The 21,460-nt window shown below is 42.6% G+C and overlaps 1 protein-coding gene across 1 annotated transcript; it reads left to right on the forward strand.

Annotated features, from left to right (window-relative positions):
• The first annotated feature begins 391 nt into the window (after positions 1 to 391).
• KIFBP (kinesin family binding protein) lies at positions 392 to 12,772 on the forward strand. Its single transcript, XM_075758912.1, has 7 exons — positions 392 to 792; positions 3,073 to 3,171; positions 6,536 to 6,615; positions 6,726 to 6,909; positions 8,030 to 8,114; positions 10,516 to 10,625; positions 11,342 to 12,772. The coding sequence occupies exons 1-7, from the start codon at positions 445 to 447 to the stop codon at positions 12,218 to 12,220; spliced, it is 1,785 nt and encodes a 594-aa protein (XP_075615027.1). The 5' UTR covers positions 392 to 444; the 3' UTR covers positions 12,221 to 12,772.
• The last annotated feature ends 8,688 nt before the right edge of the window (positions 12,773 to 21,460 follow it).

Here is a 21,460-nt window from a genome sequence, read left to right on the forward strand (position 1 = left end):
TCAATGCTCTTCTGAACACGTAGTTACTGCACCCTGCCTGTTCAGCAGCCCTCACGTAAAAAGTCGGGTTCTAAAAAAAGTCTTTTTGCAGAAAAATTTGAGATCAAGTCCCTCAGTACCTTTCCTCGAGACTGTCCCACGGGCACGGGGGTTCGCTGTGGGGGTGCTCCCGCTTGCCTGTTGCTGTCTGCTGATTCTGCACACTTGGCACCGTTTGCCCTGAACCTCGTCACAGAGGCTGTGAGGAAAAACGCTCAGAATTTGAAAAAAGCAGGCGAGGGGCGCGTGGGGACCCGCTGTGGCAGCGGGAAGCGGGGGCACCGCTGCGGTCGCCATGACGGCGGGGCGGGAGGAGGAGGAGGCGGGGCTGCCCCCGCCGCGGTGATTGGCCGGCGGCGCGTCAGGTGGCGGCGTGAGTGACGCTGGTCGGCCGGCGGAGGGAAGATGGCGGCGGCGGGCAGCGGTTGGGCCGCGGTGTGCGAGAAGTTCCGCACCGCACGGACGCTCTCGGCGGTGGAGTCTCGCAAGGACCCGGAGACCGAGCCCTACCGCTCCAAGTACAGCGCCCGGGCGCTGCTCCAGGAGGTCAAGCAGCTGTTGAGCGCCGCCGAGGAGGGCGGCGAGGCGCGGCTGCTGGCCGTGCGGCGGGCCGTACTGGAGTACGAGCTGGGTGTCAACCACACCGACACCGAGGAGCTGTCGGCCGGTGAGGAACACCTGCAGCGCTGCACGCAGCTCCTGGAGCCCCACCGCCTCTCCCCCGACTGCGTCTCCCTCTACATACAGGCCCAGGTGGGCTGGGGCTGTGAAGGCCGAGTGGGGTGTCTGGTGTGGGGCTGTGAGGCGGCGCGGGTGGCAGGGGCGGGTTTGGGTGGGGGGTGTGTGTGGGGGTGCTGTGTCTGTGGGCCGTGCTGCGTGGTCTTTGCAACCGGCTGGAAAGGGGGTAACGGGGATTCACGGCACTTCGATCCATGTGGCTTGTTTAATAATAAACATGAGGGCTACTGGTGTTTATTTCATGCTCGAAGAAATAATTCACAGGTGAGGGCTGCGGAGGGACGCTGTTCTCTTTCAAGCTTGCTGCTGATGCCTCTGGGCATGCCAAGCACCTAACAGTGTGTTCTCTTAATAGAAGCTGGGTGTTGACAAAGCAGTGTACTCTTCAGGATAGATTGAGGCAGAACTTGTAAGCAATGAACAAGAATAAATTAGTAGAAGACCTCAGTATGTCCAGAACTGATTTGAGATTCCTTAACTGGCATTTGTTGTCAAAGTTGGGAGGTGTTTTTCTTTGTGCGGTATCCTGAAAAGGTAAATTGTTCTCAAAAGCTGTCACTTGCTTGCTTTTCAGCAATTTATGTTTAGGGCTAGAAGTAATAATATTCACCTCTTTATTCTGAAGACAGTAATACCGTTAACAAAATTAGTTCTTATCATATGAGGATTCACAAAAGGGCCTTTGCTCGACCACTCCATCATGGTTAGCTTGTATATAGTTAGATATCTATCTCTAGACTTTAAATTAAATAGAGCAGTTATTTAGATGTTTCTGTCAAAAATGGCTGCTCTAATTAGAAAAGGTGCAGTACTTAGTACTTCCTTGTCAAACATTGCAAAACTGTCAAGGAATTGTGTGTTCATGTGGAATGGCGCTAGTTAAACAGTGACTTGTCTTACATTGATCGACCAAACCGAGTGCTCTGGAATTCATGAGGTTATATCTGCTTGTTGTCTTTCAGCGTGAGGTTTGGGTACGCCTAATAATCTATTACCCGTTATAAGATTGGAGATTTCTTGAGAAGCCAGTCAAAATAAGGTAACATCTTCCCAGTGTGTGTTGCTGGGGAGTTGTTGCTTTTGTGGCTGAGGACCAGAGATTCCTCTGTGCTTTTGAACTGTTGCATGTCTATGGGACAAATGCTGTCCTTTGCACGGGTTTTCCTCTTTTGGGGCCTTTAGGAAACAGCGGGATAAAGTTTCAGTGTTACGCTTGTGAAGTGCTGTGGCCCAATGGAAGACAGGTCTGCTATCATCCGGCATGCAGCTGAGAGCAATGATAAATGAGCGTACCCTCAGCTTTCTGTCCCAAGGGCTGCAAAAAGACTTGAGTATTTAATAAAAAACCCTCTGATATAAAAGCAGTAATTGTCAACAGCGGTCATACTTCTCTATCAGCACGCTCTAGGCTGTATAGAGTATGTTGTCACGGCACTGACTTCTATTTTGAAGAAAGGAGCATTCCTTTTTCCTGCTGGGCCTGTTTCTGTAGCCCTACTTCTGATTCCTGAGCTTCTGCATAAGGATAAGTATCACAGTTTATGTCTAATCAAATTTGATCCCTTCCACTGCTTGACCATGGGCAAAGTATTTCTGTTCATAAACATCATGCTATATGGTGTTTTCTTTTAAAAATAATAAATAAGGTGGAATTGAAAGGGACCCGGGTCTGGCACACAACTACACATTCTAACTCGTTTTAAGTTTGGGGGTTTTTAGCCCTGTTGGATTTTGTAACAACACTGCCTAGGAATTAAATTAGCACATCAGACACGGATTGTTATTAATGCCTTCATCTTTATTAATAAGGCAATAATCCATAGCTTTTGCATCTTAACAGTTCTTTTAATCTCTTTTCATTGTTGAAAATGTACAAGCATTTATTCCTAGCATGTCTTTTTCCTGTTAAATTTTTCTAGAGAGTCATGATGACAAATTTCTAATTCCTTGGCTCTTTTAATGATATTTGTATGTGGCATAAAAGCTGCCTGAATCAGATGCAGAACATACTGCGTGGAAACAGCTTGTTGTTTGAAAGCACGTGTCCTGTTTTAGAGAGTAAACACAGAAAACTGCAGTTTGTTAGGTGACTTTTGTATGTATTTGTCACTGTGCGAGAACCTTCCTTTTTGAGCAACTCATGAAAAAATGAGTGGGCACAATTTTTGCTTTTTGAAATCCATTGTATTAGAACATATATAAGGATGAAGACTGATAAATTGTTTGGAGAAAATGTGTGATGTAAATGGAACATAATGGGAAAATAACTATTTTGTTTTTCCTTTTTACCTTTAGAACAATCTAGGTATCCTGTGGTCTGAAAGGGATGAAATTAAAACTGCACAGACTTACTTGGAATCTGCAGAAGCCTTGTATAACCAATACATGAAAGAGGTACTGTGTTTATTAATATTGTGGCAGGTCTTACTTTGATGTGCCACTTATAGTTCTAGTAATCTGTGAAAAAACATACGGTGGAATTTGAGTTTCTGAGCTTTATACTGGCTGCCGTGATATTTCGAAAAGCGATATGATTTGTACTGCTAACATAGGAAGAGGCAAACTAGAGGATCACTTGCTAATTTCAAGATGGACTTGTTCAGGAAAGTAATTTTGCTCAAAAATAATGGCCTTTTTTGAAAGCTCTTTGAGTTGATAATCCAGAATTGAAGCCAGATAGAATTTGGCTTTTAATTAAGACTGTTCTTAATCTTATCTTGGAAATGCTGTAAAATGCCAATCCATTGCTTTCAGTAGGAAAAGGAAATAAAACTAATATTTGCATGGTTTGCTCTGTGCACAATATTTCGTAGAGGCAAGTGGTTTAGTTCCATTCTAAGAGGACAATCTTATAAACAGCTAAACCCTTCATGCATATTAAACAACCTTTTGAGTTGTGGATTCTGCTGTGTATCAACAAAGACTCCCTTGTGCTATTTTTAAGCTCTTTGCAAAGCTCTTTCTACACTGACTTGCCTCAGGGACAGTTTTTGAGTGAGCTAAAAACATTTGTGGCCTTAAAGGAGCAGTGTTTCAGGACAGCTATAAAGAACTTAGTTTAATGAAATTGCAGTTCAAGTTTTACCGGAACTTACTTGATAGCATGGATTACTCTTGTGGAAATTTTAGCATGGGTTAGTCTTTATTGGTTGGTTCCTGCTGTATTGTCACCTCTGTAGACGTGCCAGTCTGCAGTGATGGGAGAAGTAGGTAATCCAAAAAAAGCCCCCACTTGTGCTGAAAAGTTTGTTTATTTTTCGCCCTCTGGATCAGTTGGTCTAACTAGAATCAAACATAGCTATGCCTAAAGACTTTTTTTTAAAAGGAGCTACAGCAAAAGACTGTTTTTGTGGTACTTTATTGGACTTATGTTTCCCTGAAAATACTGAACTGTATTTGACATAATCTGCAAAGAATTAACAAAAAAACCCAAAAAACCACAGGGCATGGGTGAGCTTCTCTAACTGCTTTTTGATTTATAAAGAGGACTTGAGTTCCTTGCAGTGGTGTTCGATCTTTAGGATTTATACGACCATGTCAGCATTCATCATTCACAAATTATAAAAATGTGAATATACTTTTCCTAATGTTCTCTATTTGTAGGCTATCAGGAAGCCTTCCTGTTTGGGAATCTTCGTTAAACTGTTGATGATTAAGGCGTTTTCCTGAACTAGTGGATTTAGTTGTTTACTAACTGGGTCTAGTTAACTTACAAATTGGATGGGCAGGTTGTTTTTTTTTCCCTAAAGCCACTACAGCAAAACCAAGGCAAATGCAAGAATAAAATTATTTTGGTAGAGATAAAAGATCCTTTTACTTTCTGCTCCTGAATGCTTTGAGTTTACATATATTTTAGATTTTTCCCCAAGAAAATAATTAGCTATTGTCACAACATTTTGCTAGTGGGAAAGCTGTTTGATTGTTTAATGCATTACACTGAAAATCTGAGGGTGCTAAACTTTATGGGCAGGAGCTTGGGCTAATAAAGTCCACCTGGAAGAGGACAGTTGCAGAGCTCTCCCTGAAGATAATTAAAGCTATAAGGCTTGACATCAGAGGATAAATTGTAGATACAGGAAGGAGGCAACGGTCTCGCTTACCATGTCATTTCAATCGCTTTCTTTGCAGGAATAGCTGTAGTCTTGCCAGAATATACTCCAAATCTTGTCAGAAGGTTTGGGAGCCGTTGTAAACCTTTGTATCTAAAGAAAACAAGATGGAGGGTTATAAATGTGCATCTTAAAAACTAATGAGGTATAAACAGAAAATGCTAAAGATTAAAAGATCATATAAGAAATCAACACCTCTTGGTAGGTTAAGCACACTTTTATTTATTTGTCACTATCTGTTTCATACCCATTTGTTGATCTTTGAAAATGAATAAAACATTTCCATTAAAAGCAAACAGTTCAGGATTTTTCAATGAGAAAAAGTACAAACATAAGAATATATTTTTTTCCCTATAAAGTAAATGTATTCTCTGTCCTTGCTCCTGTTCCTGCCTGAGTCTGTATTATCTTATGAAAAGTATTTCTCTGGACTGCTTTTTATTTGTTGCCTTGCTTGCTTCTGAGCTAAGAAATAAATGGAGTTAGGCAAGAGCTAGGAAAGTTGCACGCTAAACTGGGTTCTGTTGCTAGCAAACGTGCTGAACATCCTTCAGGATGCATTGTGTAATGGAAAAAAAAGTCACCTTTAGAAAGACATCTTTTTAGAATTGGTGTCTGAAGTTATTCACAATTACAAAGGAAATTAGATAAGCACAGACTAATAAAACTTTGCCATAAACAACGTTAATCTGTTGGGCTTGCCAGTTATGCTGACTCTTAACTTTATTGACAGTTGTTTTAAGGCAAGGTTGAACAGAGGGCTGCTGAAAGATGTGTAGTTGTCACCGTTCTGCATTCATCTCAGAAACTAATGTCACAGAATGCATAAAAATAAGTTTTAAATCAGAATTACTTCTATGTGCACAGCAATATCTTACTTTCTGTTCTTGATCAAGGAAAATAAACTATTTTGTATGTGTCGTGAGATCTCTCTCTGTATAAGGATTCTGACAGAACTCATGGTTTAAAAAACAAAAAAGCACTTCTAAATGAAGTAGTTCACATCATTAATAACTTGCATGTAGGTCATGCCTTATATCGAGGTTTAGCAGCTTCATCCTCCAAAGACGTTGCCTGTTGTCTCATTTATATTTTTGAGTAAATGTCTTACCAGCTTGTGAATAAAAGGAGTCATTTCACAGTGGTAAGTCTTTACAGCAGGTCTGCTGAGCACTCTCTGCACATAATGTTCTTTGCAGTACTTCCTGCAGGATGTTTTCTTGTTACTGATTAGTGCAGCTAGGCAAGCGAATATTTCATGCTTGAAGGCATGCTTAGTATTAAATTGATGCTTTAAAACTCATTATGTTATTGTACAAACCAAAACCCCAATTATAGTCCTGTAGAATCCAGGTTATTTCTGGTGCTGCAGAGAGCATGCATCGCTTTATAAAGTATGTAACCAGAAGTCTTCTACAAGCTGAAAACCTTGTAATTCCATGTGGAATTGTGGCTTTCTTCGTCTAAATATTCTTATTTTTGTGGAATTGCTCCAGATATGTGACATTCAGATACGTGTGGATGCATTTAGTGAAATTTTACTGAATTTGGGATTGAAAACTGGTAAATTGCCTGCAGCCAGAAGAGGGAGCACTATGTTACAAAGTAAGAGAAATGTAGTTTACTGAATGTATCCCGTACCCTTGCAGGATGGAAATCCTCCCCTGGATCCCAGTGAGCATTTCATGGCAGAAGAAGAAAAACTCACAGATCAAGAAAGATCCAAAAGGTGAGTGCGTAACAGCATACCTAGATTATTATTACTTTTTTAATTTATGAGGGTGTATTTAAGGAGGGGAAAAAAAAAAAGAAATCTAAAGAGACTGTTGTCTTTTCCAGATTTGAAAAAGCCTATACACATACTCTGTATTATCTGGCACAAGTCTACCAACACCTGGAGATGATTGAGAAGGCTGCTCAGTATTGCCACACTACTCTTAAACGACAGCTTGAGTACTGTGGCTACTACCCAGTAGAATGGGCACTCAATGCTGCTACTTTGTCACAGTACTATCTCTCTAAGGTAATATATCTAATGGTTCTTCTGCTGTAATTATATCATAAATGTAATTTTCAAGTAAGATAGTTGTTTAAACAGCTGTTGGAAACAGGGCTCCATGTTGAATTGAAAATGTGCTTCTAAAAAACCACAAGTTGTCTTCTGACATGACGCATGTGTTATTTTTTTCTGAAGAGGACATAGTGGCTTTCCTGTGGTGGTGTGATGGCAATGGGAAAAATGAGCAGAGGTGTAGACATAAGAAAAGCTCTATAGTTTACGAAGTATCCGCAGTGATGCGACACGATGCTCATAAGTAAAACTTGAGGGTTATAATCACTTAATTTTAAATCGTTTCATATATTGTTCTCTTACAATAGAGAGTTTAAAACCAAAAACATTGGAGGGCCAACGTATTGCACATCATATGTTTCCTCTAAATTATTGTTCTTTGTACCTTAGCACGTGCTTAAGACTTGGACCTATGTGAACATTAAAGTGAATATGTGAGATGGTAGCTGTTTGCTTCCACACATCTGTGTTGAAATGCTTCAGTTTTATTTAGGAATTTTGATATTCCACACTATTCAGATGCTCATTTCTGATGCTTAAAAGACTTCTGCCATACCTAGGCCAGTTAATGCTAATTTCAAAAGTAACTTGTAATTTCCATGTCTCTCTTTGATGGATTGATAGCACTAAACAATGCACTGCTAAATATGAGTAAAGGAATCTAAATCTGACTCATAATGTTGACTTGTATGTCCAGCTCATTCCAACTAACACCCCGTGATATAATCTTTACCATAAGACATCACTTCCTTTACTGCAAGGAAGCGATAGTAGCATAGATCAGAAGAGTGAAAACGTTCACAGTGTACATATATTAAAAGCAAGGCTTGCTATTCTGGCTGTGGTAGAGAGAAAACGGTTGGTTAGAAAACATTGTATTCGGTAGTAGACGTGGAAAAATTGTGTCGTTTCTTCCAGTGTCCAGGGAAATATGCTCCAGAGCCTCTCTGTTCTATCATTTCCGTTGCGTTCGTGTGTCTCTGCTATCTGAGGCGAGGGGTTTAGCCAAGCTGAGAGCAGTGCTTGGGCTGCTTATACCAGTGATAATCGCTGCCATTTCTGTTCCTCTCAGGAATGCTTTATGGAGTCCCGACACTGTTTAGCAGCGGCCAGTGTCATCTTTAGCCAAGCTGGACAGGTGCCATCTGCTGAAGACAGTAAGTTCATATAAAAGTTTTGAATAAAATATTGTAAATTAAGCATCATTGATACATAATGTTAGACCTGAAGTCTAGCAGTATGTACAAAACTTATCTCAGTGTTAGTTTTCTAAAATCTTTCTAATTAACAATAAAGTGGAATGTTTCTGAAGAGCTGCTACTACAGCTTCAGATTGTCTATGAGTGGCTACTCTGTGAGGAAAAACTCAAGTGCTTCTTGGTGGTGTTTCAGAAAGCATACCAGAATAAAAGTGAAATTTAAAACAATATCCATTTCAGTAGTGGCAATGTCTCTGTTCACCCATTTGTCATTGTACATGTGCTTAAAATGCAGCTTACCTTTGCTTCTCTGTGATCGGAGGGAAATGATTCAATGAACCAAACCAGATACTTCCTGGGAATAGTTTTAAAAGAGGAAGGGAAACTGCAGCTCTTAAAAACCCCAAATCCAGGAGTTAACTTGTGTTGTCTTTTGTTGCTGGATGCTGCAGCTTCATTAATGGCTACTTTTGGAGTTGTAGCCCCCCCTCCTTGTTGTTTTGGTATTGATGCAAAGGAACAACTTTGTGGTTCAGTGCAAAGATCAATAAAATAAACTTTTAGAGAACTGACCACAGTTCTAAGGACCTGTGGTTACATGATAGTGTCAGTACTCAAGATAAAGGCTCTGTTTTAGGCTTAGTCTTTGCTTATCAACAGCACAGCCTCTTACATTCTGTGTCTTGGGCAACTGAAAGCTTCAAATCAATAGAGCTTTATCTCGTAGAGAGTGAGCAAGTACTCGGGGTAGCCCCTGTGTGAGTTCATAACTCTGACTTTGAACGGTGAATATATTGATAACTCTTAATGGTTTGAGCTGTTTAGAACACAAGCTCTTTAATCCACTGATATTGTTGTTTCAGATTAAAATATAACCTGAATAGACATGACTGAATTGAATTTCAGTGACAGTACATTAATTGCTTTTAGTATTTCTCTTGGCTCAAAAAATATAGAACTCTGTGCAGTTACCTTTCTTATTTTTTAAATACTTCGAGGATGATGTCCAAAAGCTTTTTAGTTTCAGGGAAACAGGGCTGTCAAGGGTCAGGTTATGCTAATCTGTTAGGCTGTTTGAAAACAGTATATTATTAAATACTCAGTAGGTTTGAATCGGTGTTTATGGGCTTCTGTAGCTACCTGACTGCACAGTTGTCATTAGTATGATACTTAAGCCAAAAAATGAGGTCACATTTTTGGTAGATGTGTAGAAACATACATTCAATTATGGTCTCAAATTCAAGTGCAAGACTGGAAGAAGTAGATAAGAGTCCTATTTTTAATTGTATTTTATAGATTTCTTGTGTGATTTTTTTTCTTTTCTTTGTGAAGTCAACTAACTGCTTCTATCTTGACTTCCTCCTACACCAAATAGGAGTAGTGATATTTGTGTTTGTTTCAGTGGAGTAAACGTTTATCCTATTTTCCTTTCCTTTTCATGGTACAGAGAGCTGGGCTGTGGACTTAAAGATCATTATGCAGGAAGTTCTAATTTACGGAAAGACTTATACACAGTCAGCACTGGCCACTCTCAAGCACTTTCATTTTATCATGTTAATTTAAATATAAACAAACACAGATATTTAGTAAAGCTGCCTTTTCTAGGTTAGCAACCATCCTTATTTCCTTAATAAGAACAACTTGTTTGGTTCTAATGAAAGATAATCAACCCAGTGGATTCGAGTCCGAAGCTGGCTTGTTGTTTGGTGAACAGGAATGCTAGCATCCCCTTGTTGTTCAGCTAACTCCCTGCCGTCTGCCTAGAAACTGGGAAACGAACTCTCTTCGAGATCCATTTGGTTTCTGAAAACGTTATCTTGAGACATCAGCAGTGCTGCCGCTTATGACAGTGGGGACAAAAATACAGAAGTTGTAGAGCTAATAAATTTTATGTTAGTACAAGGTAGATTAACCAAAGGCAGTTTCCTCTACTTTTGTTCCCTTTTTTGGTAGCAAGTCTGGGGCCCATACAAATGCCCTAATCATCCTCAGAAACAACTCCTGGGCAGGCAGCTGAATCTCAGAAAACAAATTACCATAATTTCTTTCTCATGTTACAAAGAGACGTGAAAACCTTTTCCAGTAAAACACTTCCAAGATCAAAGGTCTTTTTAAACATACATTATGGGGTTTTTTTAAGAATTCATACATGACTAATCCATGTTAATCTGTATGGGTTTCTACTGGAATGACAGTTTACAGAATTATTATATAAACTAACACTGAGAACATATTTCTGTCTAAAAACGAGGAAAAATTAAGTAAATACAAGTAACGTATTCTTTGCATGTAACGTGAGGTTCTTGCTGGAATGCTCGAGTTCTTTTAAGGTTTTTATGTGTTTATGTCCATTCAATAGATGAAACGGAGCAAGACCAACAGGACCTTCGACAGAGGAAAGCTGAAATTGCAAGATGCTGGATTAAGTATTGCCTGAATCTTCTGCAAAGTGCTCGGAAATTACTTGAGGTAACCGAATATCTGTTGTAGCTGTCATTTAAAAACAAACACAGTCTATTTTGATGTTCGTGACCGGAATCAATTAGTAGTTGGTAGCAAAAGACATACAGTTGCCCAATGAATAATACAATAGATGCTTGCAATGTAGCAGCTATTTCATAATATGCTTTGACTTTAATGCAGCACTTGGAAATAAGCACAGATAGATCGGCTCTGTAGTGTGATCAGTGTACTGCTTGTACAGCCGCTTCACAAATTTATCTCGTCTCTGCTGCATTTTCTTGCAGCTTGATTTGGCAGATAGCTTATTTAAGTGCTAGTAAGAACGTCATCTTAATATGCAATAGTTTTGTGCGTACTGGTGTTCTCATTCGTTCAAGCCCGTGATTCATTCAAGTGTTCATTTCATTAATTCGAATGTTTAAGACAGCATTTGCGGAAATGCTTTGCAGAGGCAGGGCGTTTGGGCTTTACATTTATTGTTTTGGCTATATTGTCACACAGGGTGGGGAGACTAAATTGTCTTAGTCTTATGTTTTTACAGAATTGAGACTCACTTACATGGTATTTTGTGAATATAAGCTCTAAAAGGCCAACGTGTCTTCTCTTCTGTCTTGTTGCTAACTAGTTTGTATTTCAAAGGTAACTCATAAATTAAATGGTTCAGTGTAAGTCAGTCTTTGTAAGCCAGATGCGTTTTTAATCAGTATACTTTGCCATTTCAGGATAACGTAGGAGAACTGGATCCAGACCGGCAATTGGAACTCAAAGCCCAAAGGAAGAAAGAGGAGGATGAAAAAGAGAAGGGCAGGAAAAAAGCTGTCCTTTTTGGGACAAGTGATATATGTGACTCTGTCTTAGCCATGGAAGAGAAAGTGAGCAGCGTATATCCTTTAGATTTTCAAGAAGCCAGAGAAATCTTTCTAGTTGGTCAGAACTATGTTCAGGAAGCAAAAGAGTTCTTTCAGGTTGATGGTTATGTTACTGACCATATTGAAATTGTGCAGGATCACAGTGCTTTGTTTAAGGTACTTGCTTTCTTTGAAGAAGACTATGAGAGACGTTGCAAAATGCACAAGCGTAGAATAGACATGTTGGAGCCTATATATGCAGACCTGAATCCACAGTACTATCTGTTGATTAGTAGGCAGCTTCAGTTTGAACTAGCCGACACCTATTACGAGATGATGGATTTAAAGGTAGCTATTGGTAACAGGTTAGAGGAGCTAGACTCCCACACAATTAAAAAAATTAATTCTCTGGCTCAGTTAGCGATCAAGTATTATGAACTCTTCTTAGATTCTTTGAGGAACCCGGATAAGGTGTTTCCTGAACAGCTTGAGGAAGATGTTCTTCGCCCTGCAATGGTGGCTAAATTTCATATTGCACGACTATATGGTAAGCTTATCACTTCGGATTGCAAAAAGCAACTGGAAAACATGCAGACATCATTGGAATATTACACATTTCTGGTAGACTATTGTGAGAAGTACCCAGATGCTGTCCGTGCTGTTGAAACTGAACTAGAACTCAGTAGGGAGATGGTGGGTCTTCTTCCAACCAGAATGGAGAGGCTAAGAGCAAAACTGTGTCCATTCATTTAAATACTTGCCTTGAGGGAGATGTGCACTATTAAAATGATATCTGTCAAAACCAGTGATGTCAGACAGCTTCTGTACGGATTGGTAGAACTAAGGTGTCTACAGCTCGGTAGTCCACCTAGAGCCTGCAGTAGTGTAACTTTGTGAGAAACTCAGAGCTCTCCAGTTCGGTAGCTCAACCACACTAATGGTATAAACTTTAAATGTAAAGTGAATGTCCAGCTAATGCTTGGTATTGTTTGTCCTGTATGTAAATATAAACCTTTTCTCCCTTATGGTTTTTTTCCTTTGGCATATGGTTCAATTTCTAAATGTAGTGCTGTATGAAACTTGTTTTTTTTAAGAGGATCTGTTTCTCTAGGAAAATTTTTCTAAGCATATTCTTCCAACTATTTTATCTCTTCTAACCTTTGTCCCCAGAAAACTATATCCGTATGAAGGGAACTTTATGTTATTTTCAATATTTATTTTGTATGTTGCTCAGTGTTTTCTTTTCCCCCCTGTTAATCAAAACCTAGTTGATAGAGGCTCAATAAATGGACTAGCTTGGCTAAATGTTCTTTTCAGATTCCTTAGAATTCTGTTTCCTTGTGTCTTACTAAGATGTGATACACATTACAACTTTGGCCAAAATATAGCTGTGAAAGTATTTTCACAGGGGATGTGGGGAAAGTGAAGTGACAAGGTGATGGGGTGACAAGAGCATGCCACTGTGCACCAGCAGTCTTAATCACTGTCAAGTTCACAGGAAGATGTTTACAGCAATAGAGGGCGTTGAAGGAGAATAGTCAAAACAACTGGATTCTTCTGGAAAACACAAGAAAAGGAGGAGGGGAAAAAATGACGTTAGCTTGGAGGGTGTGAGGGGGAAGCATGCACAAGCAAGAAATCCTGTACATCGCAGACGTGTGGTAAAAATCTCTAGTTTGCAGAATTCTCTGCAGAAGACTTCTAACCACAAACAAATAGGCTAGCACATGGGTCCTGGAAATGAGAAGCAGCAAACCTCAAAACTAGACCAGCTACCTGCATGTGCATAGAATAAGGGAGAGCATGTGTGCACATGTGTGCGTGCGTTGTTTCCATTTTACTAAATACTTGTCTAGTCAGCCTTTAGGAGTTTATATTTGCTCTGGGATCTTTTACTCAGTTTTTCCTGTGCCCTGAAGGTAGGGCAGCCCATAGTTTCTCAGTGAAACAGTTCTCAGCGGGCTGTACTGTGCATTATTTTTCTCTATGATTTCTGTTAAAACTAGTGTGCACTTTTACCACAAACTCATAATTTCAAAGGGTTTTTTTCTACTAATGTTTAGCTTCGTATTTGAGTAGAAGGTGGTGATCCCCCCCACCCCTTCCCATATGCTTTATTATTCCACCTATGAGTGCCTTTGAGTAAATTTTTTAAAGCAAGGATTGGCTCATCAAACTTAGTTTACTTGTAATTTAGGGAAGGATAGATTGTGGGCTAAACCAACATGCAAAATTACTTTTTTCTTTTCAAATAGAATAATCCTGTCATATCCTTCAGATACTGCTCTGAAGTGAGTGTTAAAAGTTACCTGCAAGGTAGGCAAAGCCGAGTGCAGTGTGTGCTGGTGTGTCCCTCTTAACCAGCGGCTGTGGGCAGAAAACACCCTGAATTCACCAAGATCTCAGTGAGGGCTGAGCAGAAATACGGAGTTACAGAAACCAATGATGCCAATTTTTCATCTTCTATAGCAAATGTTCAAGACTACCACCAGCTAAGTATATTTTATTACCAGAGACTATTCCATGCCAGGTGCTCAGCACAACATAGGATGTTGAGGTTCTTTTAAGGCATGTCTTTTTAAGGAAAGCTTTGGGATAATTCCTGTTTGCTCAATGATTTGAGAGAATGAACTTAAGTAAGATTGTGTATTCAGTTTTAAAAAAAAAAAAGAGGCGGTGAGCTTGGATTAGGCAGCAAAGCTCCCTTCAGGAATGCTAAGTTTTAACTGTAAAGTATGTGCGAGGTCAGACATTTGTTTCAAAGATTAATTAAAGATTAGGTTCCTGTGAACTCCATTTAACCTGCATTTCTATTTCTTTTTGTATGGCAAAAAAATATCTTACAACTGAAACCCTTTCTGCTGTTCTACTAGTTTTTTCTCCGAAGCTAGCATAAGGCAGCAAGAAGCCCATGTTTGTGCAGAATTCATATCGAGTGTGAGATCTGAACTTGGTGGCTATAACCTTAGCGTACTTCTTCAAATAGTGCCAATTTGGTTTGATTAAAAACACAGTTTTGTTTCAATTGAAATGCTCTTTAATTCTCATGTTGGCTAGAGACATGGTACGTGTTATGAGTCAATGGGGAAGGTTGTGCTGTGCTTAAACGTTTCAGGAGCGCAAGACACCAGTGCCTTGTTCTCTGTCTCTCCCTCCAAGCCCATCAAAGGAGGCTCTTTTTTTTTTTTCCTTTGAGGGGACCGGATGGCAGGAGAGTGGCAGGAGGTGACAACTGTGTCCTTTGCTGTTCTCCCCTCTTAAGCCAGCTGAAATACCGGGGGAAGTGGGCAGAAGCGAGCCCTCACTTCCCCTTTGCAGCAGGAAAGCGGGTTCCCCGTGTTGCAAGGGGAGAAGCCAGCAGCGGTTGCTACCTCAGCGTGCTAAAAGCAAAAGGTCCTGGGCTGGTTTGCTCTATTCACCTGCCCAAAAGCTCCTTCTCTTGGGAGTTTTGGTCCTGGCGAGGCAGGTGGTTTCCTTCTCTGTCTGCAAAATGGAGATGTCTCAATGTATCAGTGCCGTGCTCGCACTTGGTGTGATTGCTGCTGCACTTCCACATCCGGAAATATTGCAGGAGCCTGATTAAGCTCTGCTTCAGACAATGAGAAAAAAGATTGATCTTGCTAATGCATGGCTTAACACGTTTCAGTTTTGTTTGGAGTTTTCCTTTTGTTCAGCACTGGGACCGCAAAGACGAGCTTTACACGTTTCTTTTTTAAAAGACTGAGATAGTCATTGTTACCTAGGTGTTTTCCGTAGAACTTTTCATTATAAGATGGCCAGAAATAGTCCTGCAAAGGAGGACTTATCTAGACTCGCAGCTCAGAAGGCCAACCATTCTGTAGTCTTGAAGTTACAGAACTAAAGACTGTTATGTTAAAATCAAGTGCGTAAATTTGTGGTGAGAAGCATTTGTCAACTTTCTTTCCTTCAATTGCAACATCTCTGGCTACTTTACAGCTTGCCACAAATGATTAATGCAGACTTCAAATTTGGTTTGAAAACTGCTTTTATGTACTTCCCAGGAACTCTGTCCAAAGCGCCTGCTAGTACTTTTTAGTTTTGCAGTTTGGCTGGTGGTTTCTAGCTCTCCTAGTCACGGGTAGGCGTACAAACAGTCAGTGGTTTCCTGACGAGGGCTATTTGTCTGGCTGCCTTTTTTCCAAAACCATTGTATGATTGTGTCTTTACAGCTGAAGATCTGGACGATGTGCCAGAGAGGCTGTTGAGCAGAGAAGATACTAAACACAGTGGGTTTGCAAAGATATTACTTGCCTTCAGAACGGAAAATATCTGCGGTATTGAGCACTTAGAAGTGACTGATAACAATGTGGTCCCTTAACACCGAAGACCTTAATTTGGGTGGTTTTAGCCATGTTTTAAATGTTTAGTGCTTGAGTTTTTGGCATTTGGTACACACAAAATACAAAGTCTTTTTACGTGCTCATCATCACGGTAAAAGAAACTGGTTGGCGTCAGACAAGGATGCAAGGATTTCACTGTTCAAGGTTTGTAATGCAATTTTCTCCTGAAACAAAGAGGAATTGGATGAGTGATTGAGTGAAAGATCATGATGGGCATGTGATGGAGTGAGCTGGTGTTAGTCACTGAACACTGTAAGAGGAGTACAAGTGCTTGCGTCAGCTACTCTGAGATCCATGGGTGAAATGCGTAGGGCAAAAAAGAGAAGGAATTAATAAGATAATTTCCTGTACGCTAACTGTCTTGGAGGGGAGCAAGAGCAAGCGATTCCCAGGCAGGGTCTCGAACCACTCAGTGTTGGCCATGAAATTCCTCTTGCTCTCCTGGAGCCCATCTCTGGGTAGCCAGTGGGTGCAGCCATCACCAGAGATGTTTGCCAGCAGCCCATGAGAAGATGCAATCAGGTGAGCCCAGAGCCTCCTTCTGCCAGAAAGCCAGGACTTTTTAAGTAACAGGGGTAGTGACATCCTAGAACGAAAGACATACTTCACGTTCTGCACCATGAAGGCACGAGGTATTGCAGGTGCAAGGGTCTTGTGAGTCTTGGCTCCCTGGCTGGCCCGTCCCGGTGTCCCTGCTGCGCTCTTTGCTGGAAACGTTAGATGAGACGAATCCTTCGACTTTCCCTGCTGGCTGACCCCTATCTGAGTCCTCTTCTGCACCAGAAGAGATGAAAATACAGAGCTATTATAGAGCCCCTTTGAAGTAGGAAAAGGCGAAAAATGCTTTTTTCCCCTAATTAATGCAAATTGTGATTTCTAAAGGGATGTGCTCATCTTGAAATCCTCTGTGCTGCCAAGGGCAGAGCAGCTTCATCGGCACTGTGAGCTGTTTCTAAAGGCGAGGGAGAGCTGTTTGGAGCATGCTGCTCTGTGCTGCAGCTGTGTCCACCCCGAGAGTGCGGAGCAGATCGGTGGGCTGAGGTGTGCCAGTCTCGCCGGGGAGAGGCTCCTGTGGCAGGCCTGCTTCTCACACCTTGCCTAGATTTTCTCTTCTGCATGTGTCATTTCAAAACAAAAGGATATTTCTACTAAAACAAACACTTAAAACTACCTAAAAAATGCCCAGCTCCTTTGGTCGATAGGAAATAGGGCAAAACTGTTTTCTTCTACTCTAAATGTAATTTCCCCTCTTTCCCCAACAACTCAGTGAAGGTCACAAAATTCCAGCAGTAGGTAAAGGGTTGGCTAATTGGGGACTGAAGATCTGGTTTACACATGGGATGGGAGCAGTGGATCTGGTTCATGGGGAGATCTCCCCAGGAGTGTCCATGCTTCCCATTCCTTTTCATCTTCCCAAATTCACTGATGCCCTTTCTCCCCATGCACAGCGTGAAGTTTTTATGTGACATTGGCAGTGCTTGTGCTCAGAAACAGGTTTGCACTCTCACAGGGAGCAGGAGCAAGGTGAGCTGCTCAGAGTGACTCTGTGGGGAAGAGCCCAGGGCTGATAAAAAGCATCTTAAAGCTGCTGAGCAGCTCACTCGTGCGAGGTTGTCCTGTGCTGGAGAAACCATCTTAGGTAAAAAAATAGCTGTATCTAATACCCAGGTAACCAAGCTCAAACCAGCTACGTATGCAGCAATGCCAACTGGTCTGCAATGAAAAGATACTCCTAGAGAAGCAATGGAAGAACAGGGCATCAGGCTTTGCTTTTAAAACATCTTTGTCCCACCATCCTTTTCTCCCTAGTTAATTCCTGGTGTTTTTAGTGGTCTTTTCCCAATGAGTAGCTGTGTGAAGGCGACTCCCTTCTCCCTTGCTCTGTGTGCAGGTCCTGCGGGGCTGGTGCTACTCTGGGATGAGGTTTTAAAGAAGGAAGGAGGGCTACTGAAATTGCCTCCCTAATCAGAAACCAGAGCTCGACTGCTGTATCATGTCTTAAAAAGTTGTTACTTTTAAACTATAGTCCTGAATTTGCCAGCCAAAATCTCCTGCTTGGAGGGCTTGGAAGCGGAAAGTATCACACCTCTCAGCACAAAGGAAAGCTGCTTTTTTCCTCCTGAAGGACAGGCTGGTTGCTTGGTTAACGTTTTTGGTAGAGGCAAGATCGCTGATGGGGAAAGGCCGTTAGTAACTTCCCGTCAGTCAGCGACTGCATTTGATCTTGACACAGCTGTGGCTTTCAGGGAAGATCTCTCCCCAGGCGCTTGTTGACCTTCATCATGGGAAAAAAACAAGGAGTTGCTCTTCTGTCCGATCTAGATGGCAGCAAATGTCAGATTTCTACATGATGCATGTGAGCGTTAATGATTTCTTGCAAGATCTGAATCTTATCTCCACGGGCCAGGTCCTGATACTGCCTTTGGAGGCAAGAGGCGGCAGCATGAGAGATCGAGGGATGCCACGTACTGCCCTGCTGCGCATGCCATGATGCTCTGGGCCTGAAGCTCAGATGCAACCCAGATTAAGAATTCATCTTTGCTCGGGGCTGGATTTAGAAATCTCCTCAATTTGACTCAAACCTCCCTCTCTGGGTTGCCAGCTCTTTGCTATTTTGAGGCAGGATATATTTCTGCTTTCAGTCCCCAAAGGTTGGTTGGTTGAGCATGAGCTGGTGGCAGAAAGCACCCTTAAATCTAGCTGGGCTGCCTGCCTGGAGGGGAGCTCGCTGCTGAGGGGGGTTCAGAGTGATGGTGGGGGATTTAATAGGGCAGCTCGCGGGTACTCTCTAAGATGGGTCAACGTGCTCAGAAGAAACCTGTTCTGCTTTCCCAGAAGACAAGATAGGCAAAAAACATGCTCCTCATGTTCAGCCCAGCTGCCATTCAGCTACTCTCCTCTTTGCTCAGTCTGATCTGTATTTTTTTTTTTTTTTTTTTGGTAACAGACGTAGCCCTTTCTGTACTGGCTGCTCCCCAGAGCAGTCACCTGTACAAAATACGTATTTCCACTTTCCCAGCAGGGCAGATAAAGAGCTGAGCATCGCAGGCAGGGCCCAGTGCTTTGGAACCCCCACCTGCTCCAGCTGGCTGCCAGCTTTGCTGCTCTGCTGGGGAGATGCATGGATCAGCCTGGATCCCCCCTCCCCAAAGCCAGGACCAAGCTCCTGCCAGCTGGGGCAGGAGAAAGCCCTGACCCCTGAGAGCAGAGTGATCCCGCAGCAGTTAGGGTTTATCAGATTTCTGAGCAGTTATGAGTGAGAAACTTCCTTATTGGGACCCCCTGTCTGGATGGATATCGCTTTGCCTGCGTGCCTCACTGATAAACGCCGGGACCGTGGGTGCCCGTGCACCCATGGGAGCCCGTCCACCCTGTCAACTGCTTGTCGGAAATACAGACTGCAAAGCGAATCTTCGTTTCCTGGTGAGGAAAAGCAGCAGAACCATCTGATGTGGCTGTGTCAGACTGCTCCTCTGGAGTGCTCCTCCGGACTGAGCTGCCGTGGCAGCATTTCTCTGGGCTAGAGCAGGGCAGGGGTTGGTGTCCACCACAGCACTGGCCGAAACACCCCTGTGATGCCCATCCGGGTTACTGAAATGGGTCCGCTGGGAATTTTTTTTGCCCTATATCCCCTGCCCTTGACAGCAGGAAGGAAGTCCTCATACCAGGCACTCCTGTGGTGTGGTCCCCATGTAGTGATGTTACTAAATTACTTGTTTACTCCTGAAGCCCATTAGGAGACAAAAGAGCCCCAAGAGTTACAAGCAGCTCATCATTAGATTTTGAAGTGTTTACTACTGCTTAGGGGCTATTCCCAGATTTTTCAGGCATGTAACAAAGAGTCCCAGGTGTCCAGTTGAGGGGCTGGGAGCGTGATGCTGACCAGTTCCCTCCCTCCACCTGCTCCCTGCTCCCCAAATTAATGCTTTAGAAAAACGCAAAGCTCTTAATCTGTTTTGCTTGTGATTTGAAAATAATGGCAGTGCTTCAGTGTGGTACTTGTAAGAAATGCTCCAGGAGAGTGAGTGGTGGTGGGAAACATTTATGCAAAAACACAGCCAGGAGGTGAGCACGGATGGTGACATTTCCATTGTGTTGGTACTGTATCTGAAATCCTCTCTCTGACTTCAAGGTGTGAGCTGCGTTCTTAAATATCTGCTCCTTATTTATTTTCTTCTTTTTATAGGCTTATTCTCTTGGGGCATTTAATCTTCCAATCTATACACAGCATCTATGCAAGAGGAATATTATCCCATGAGCCTTCCTTGAAGTTTAAGGGAGGTAGATTTGAGGTAGCTGACCTAGGTACACTGACTGTCCTCTCTGTGGGTTTAAAATATTTGCCTTAAAAAACACCCTCCTTCTCTTAAACTCTGATAGTCACGCAATGGCACGTTTCCAGGTTAGCGTTCCAATATAGTATAGCTCATGTGGTGTTCTCTGTTTAAAAAAAGGAAAAGCACGCTAACTTTCTGCAACTCTACCTCAAGATGGCATTTTTTATTTCTGCTGATTATTTGCATTTTATGTCCTGAGTGGCTTATAGGGAGGTAAATAACTGCAGTATTCCTTGGTCATCCCCTGACACTCCCCAGCGGGCATGCCTTTCTCATAAGGCTTGCACATCCCAGATTGCTTCAGATCCAGATCTCCAGTATCACTTCCCCATTCGTAGGAAGGTGGAAAGCTCTTCGCTTGCAAAGTGTGGGCACTGTCAGAGCGCAGCAGGATGGGAGGAGATGGGCACGGGTTGAAGCTCCCCACTGGTTTCTGACCTCCGTTACACAGGTGTATGTGAGACAGGAGAGTGGAAAATTTGCTTTGGTCTTCCCATTGTAAAGCAATCTCATTTCCTGAGGCATGACACTGACACAGAAGAAAATAACAAAACCATGTGGCAAAACTGCCATCGGCTGATGGTACGAGACAGATAACTCAGCTCTGTGAGATTCCCCTCCAGATACAGGGGTTTTGCAGCTCCCACCTCATCCCCTGGCAGCTCCCCTCGCTTCCAGAGGATCCCTGGGCCCCCATGACCATGTCCGCTGGTGGGCACTGCTCTGGCTGCAACCCGTGGGGCTTCCAATGCCAGGGTGGAAAAAGCCCCGGGCTGATGGGAAGGGCAGAAATAGTCGTCAGAGGGCTGCTTTCCCACATGGGGGGTTGTTTGTGCACGCTGGAGGGGGGCGGAAGGGGTAGACACCTGCCTGTGACCAGTGGAAAATTAGAGTTGTTATTGCAGGAACAGCTTCTGCAGCCTTCAGTGGGTGGAGGCTGATCGCCTCCCTGCATGCATTCGCCCGGCTTCCTATTGATGTTGAGCGCCACCTTAAAAAAATAGAAAATAGAGTTGATGCTAAAAATACAAAGTAGAAAAGAGGCTGGTAGGAATAACTACTGCACACGAGTCCTTCCGCACCTGCTTGGTTCGAGTCTCCTACTTTTCCCTTGCCGGAAAAACCCCCACGTGTGATGGTTCATAACAAATTGTATCAATGCCAAAAGCACAGCTTGACCCCTCAGTCCAGCAGTAAATCCCAGCCCAGAAAGGGGAGCTGCTGGAGGGGTCTCCTCCACCGCTCGTGGGGTTTTGGTGGAGCACTGTGCCCAGGGGAAAGTCACCGTTCAGCCC

Source organism: Balearica regulorum, chromosome 7, assembly GCF_011004875.1.
Source record: "Balearica regulorum gibbericeps isolate bBalReg1 chromosome 7, bBalReg1.pri, whole genome shotgun sequence".
Taxonomy (NCBI): domain Eukaryota; kingdom Metazoa; phylum Chordata; class Aves; order Gruiformes; family Gruidae; genus Balearica; species Balearica regulorum.